The sequence below is a fragment of the Aphanomyces invadans genome, assembly GCF_000520115.1.
Source record: "Aphanomyces invadans strain NJM9701 unplaced genomic scaffold supercont1.8, whole genome shotgun sequence".
Lineage (NCBI taxonomy): Eukaryota > Oomycota > Saprolegniomycetes > Saprolegniales > Verrucalvaceae > Aphanomyces > Aphanomyces invadans.
Genome location: NW_008580153.1, coordinates 1,583,591 through 1,587,678, shown reverse-complemented (window position 1 = coordinate 1,587,678; position 4,088 = coordinate 1,583,591). Strand labels below are relative to the sequence as shown.

The following is a 4,088-nucleotide window of genomic DNA, read 5'->3' as shown; positions in this document are numbered from 1 at the left end:
GATGCAAATTAACTATCATTCTTGACTTTGATTGACCATTTCATAAAGAGTATTCTGTTTGTAGGCATGTGATCAAGTCCATTGTATTCAGAAGAATACGCGGAGCAATACAACAATTTTTAAAGAAAAATTGATCAATAAACACCCAAATTGTAAAAAAGGTCGGTCGATACGTTCGACCACTGTTAATATACACTATCCTTCGCCTACAACGAGCGACGCAAAAATGTCCCCAGTGGTACTAGAGTTATTTCTAGAAATATGTATTGGCACTTTAACTACGATGAACGAGAATCGTCAGTACTTAGTACTAGTATTCTTCAAGCTGTTGACGAATGGAAGCACCATTTCCACGATGATTGGTAGAAAAGAGATCACATCAAACTCAGCCACGACCACCACCACCAGGAACAAAAACTACAATATTTCTGGAAACTACAATACTTCGAAGATGAAACTTATTTTCAAGTGACGAGCTACGTTACAGAAGCCCGTGGCAAGGAATTTTCAAATGAGCGCGTGATGATTTCGCATGGCATGTCCTCCCAAGCTCCAATAGTGCGCTTAACCATAGCCATGTGTTTTTCGGCAGCAGACAAACCGGGTTTTCTTGAAGCCATTTGTGAGCAGGTTAATGCATTGATTTGATAGTGTACCCAAGATTCATCATGCTTGATATCATGTACTAGGTCGTAGAAGTATTTGTCACTCATTGGCTAAAAATACTACTATCCGATTGAATGATGCGACAATATTAAAATAATGAAATTATGGTGAAGTACCACTTTGTACATTTTTCCGTCGTTATATGTATGCCGTACCAGCACATTACGCGTACAGTACTACACACCAACACGGATATTCAAACATTGCGAGAACACCGTTTTGCACGTGGATAACGATCCCGGGAAATCAGCCCTCCTAGAGTGGATGCCCCATCGCTTGTTCCATCTCAGCGACTAACCTCGGCATCAGTTGCAACTTCGCGTTGGCTTTAGCCCACATTCGGAATAGCACGGGGGCGTCGTCATACATTGCGGTTGCAGGCTGCCAGGATGACTCAGCTTCATCTGGCCCCAGCCACTGCACACGAACCTCGAAGCGGCTGGCGTTGTCACGGACCTCCTTGAGTGCTTCCACTTGAAACTCACTGTCTCCAACGGCAACCTGCTCGACGAGATCCTTCGCAACGTCACGATCGGATTCGGAGTACAGCTTCAGGCGACTGGCGTGGTGAAGGCTGATGGCATACGGAGGGAGCAATTGCTGGGCATCCATCAGGTGGTCCGAGAGGACCCGCACCACACGGCATGACCCATTCAGCGGAGAGTCATATTGTTCGGGTGATGAACCACCCGAGCAGCCAGAACGAAGTTGCTCAAGGCTTATGTTGGCCACTTCACGCCTTGCATGTTCGCCCTTTGCTCACGTATCTTCTACCGATTCGACGCAGCCTTCACACGCAAGCGCTGTGCATCTGGGCAAGGGCGGCGGCAAGCGCTTGTAGGTGATATTGTTGGCTCATTGCCAACCAGTCCAGGGTAGCCTGTTTCTTTAGCCGAGGGTGGAAGAGAGCTTGCAGCGGTGTACTGGCTGGCACAGCAAAAATGCCGTGATAGGGGGCACACCCCCTAGCCAATCCACCGACTGGTGGTTCAAAGAAGACTAAACCATCGGCATGGTGGGCCACTCGTTCGCAACTTCAACTCGCTGGCCAACGCGTGTACCATTCGTAGAGCTAGTCAATTCACTACCTCCATTGTCTCATTTGCCCATGGACATGGGGGTGGCGAAGTGGTAGCGGGCACTGACCGTCCGACGCAGCTCTTCCATGACTTGATTTTTAAAGTTGGATGCACAATCGTTAAGCCACGACCATACGACGCCAAATAGCCCGAACCCGTCCAACAGCGTAGCTTAGTTGCTTGCGCCGTCGCTTCTGTACCAACGTAGAGTCGGAAATACCCGCTCATGTCGTTCTTGACAATTAGCAGATACCGCCAGCCGTTCACCTCGACGGACATCTGAAGTCAATCGAGGTGAATGTGCTCATTGGGTCGGTCGGCGTGCAGCGCCTGTCCCTATGGCCAAGGTTCCGCCACTCCATCCACGACCATGCAGTACATGCGGGCCTTAACGAAAGCCTCCATGTCGGCATTCACACCCTTCCAAGAAACAAATCCGTGTTGGTGCTTGGTAGCTTGAGCGCGACGGTGCCCGCCCATTCCCGCATGAGCGATCACGCATAACCGTTGCTGTATGTACACACAGCCGCTCTGGATCCACGTGGCATCCGACGGCATTACAAAACATTTATTGTCAACTACCACTTGACGAGGGCTTAGTCTTCAATGTCGGTTGACACATCACGGTTGAGACAATCGCGCTGAGCGCGGACGATCTCCTCCAGGGCGGCCTTTCGAAATTTCTAGAGCGCATCGGCGACACCAGTTGGACCAGTCAGTTATTACGTGAACGGCTGGCGTCGCGATTCGCCGTGCCCCACGGACTCAGGAGTTCCCTCCCAATCGTGTTCCTCCTCTGCAATCGGCTAGATCACGTAGGGGAACGTCGTCATTACCATGGACCAGCGTTTTAGCTTGTTGGCCTGGTACTTGGCGATGTTTGCACCACCCCCTTTGGGTGGAAAATGTACGCCAAGTTCCGGTGGTACGTAAACACACGGAAACCACCGGGACGCAACTGCAGGTAATCGAGGTGCTTGCTAGCGTCAACAATGGCAAATGCCTCCTTTTCCACAATGGGTCTGCGCTTGCTAGTTCCCTGGAACGCATCACTTAGGAATGCGAGTGGCCAGCGAGGGGATCTGAGTGGCTACAGCACCCCAGAACCCGGTGCTGGCGCCCGTGTATAGTCAGACCACTTTATCAGAAGTCGTGAGAACCAACGAGACCATACGACGCAGAGTATTCTTGACGGCCTCGAAACACGACGCTTGGTCGTCGGCCCATGTGATGTTGACCAGGCGGATATTCGCCAACGCCGACTTCCATCTAGCACCATTTACCGACGTCCATCAGTCGCAGCAGCAGTGCCACTAGCTTGGTGTACTCGGGTATGAACGCACACATCCATTTCACCGCACACAAACTAACAAATCAGCGGCGGTTTCGGGAGCCGCCAGATTGCACAGGCATTGTGTTTGCGTCGGTGAGTGTACGTTCCCGTCCGCCGAGATCACTTTGCACACTATTATGCACACCTCACGAAGAACTCACAAAACGTTCGGCTACCGTAATACGTAGGCACCCCTCGCTTGCAACTCCAACCGAAATGGTTGCAGAGTGTAATAGACCCCGCAGGCGGGCCAGCCTAATAGCTGTCAGGTGGAGACGGATACACCGAGGTCGGCAACAGAGTTTGTGCGTCCATGGGGCCATGATAGAACGGTTCTCACGCCTTGAAATCGAATGGCGCGGCTCACATGGCCCACTTGCCGCAGCAGCCACTTACTGGATAATCTAGAGGACAGATCATACGGCCTCCCGTGCGAGTCCTGTGTCTTGAGAGATGTCTGCGACGGCGGTTTATGGGGAAATTAGAAGCTGCGATTAGGCCAAAGCGGAGGACAAAGGGCACATGTTGGGGGAGGGGACGAACCCCGTGCCAGATCAATCTCTTTATTTTTCAGTTCGGATCCGTGCGTTCAGTGCGACAACTCGCTGCAATGATTCACCTTATTTCTTACAGTTCTTGAATTGATGCGTGTGCGTGAAGAAGGTCGACGGCCGGGCTGATGGTAACAGGCAGCAAACGGTAAGTAAGCGACAAAGGAACCAAGGGGGCAAATCGAGAAGTGAATTGATGTTGTTAATATATCCCCTTTCCTACGTTCAGTAGTTCTTCCTACAGGCGCATGCATGGCGAGCCTGAAGCTCGTCCTTCAGCGACGTTACACTGCCGCTGGCAGACAATCATGTCCATGACCTTTCGTCACCGAGTTCTTGGTTTCAGGATCCGAATGTCTTGTCTTCCGTGAGCGCGGGAAACTTCAGCACTCCCCTAACCTTGGCGGAAGGGCGTGGCAGTTGGACTATCATTTGGCCGTTATGTTACCTGTTGCTTTT

At 51.2% G+C, this 4,088-nt stretch overlaps 1 protein-coding gene across 1 annotated transcript; it reads right to left on the bottom strand.

Annotated features, from left to right (window-relative positions):
• Positions 1-921: 921 nt before the first annotated feature.
• H310_05156 (hypothetical protein) lies at positions 922-1,278 on the bottom strand (the record flags this gene model as incomplete). The annotated part of the gene is made up of 1 exon (XM_008869797.1): positions 922-1,278. The coding sequence occupies one exon, from the start codon at positions 1,276-1,278 to the stop codon at positions 922-924; it is 357 nt and encodes a 118-aa protein (XP_008868019.1).
• Between the last annotated feature and the right edge of the window lie 2,810 nt (positions 1,279-4,088).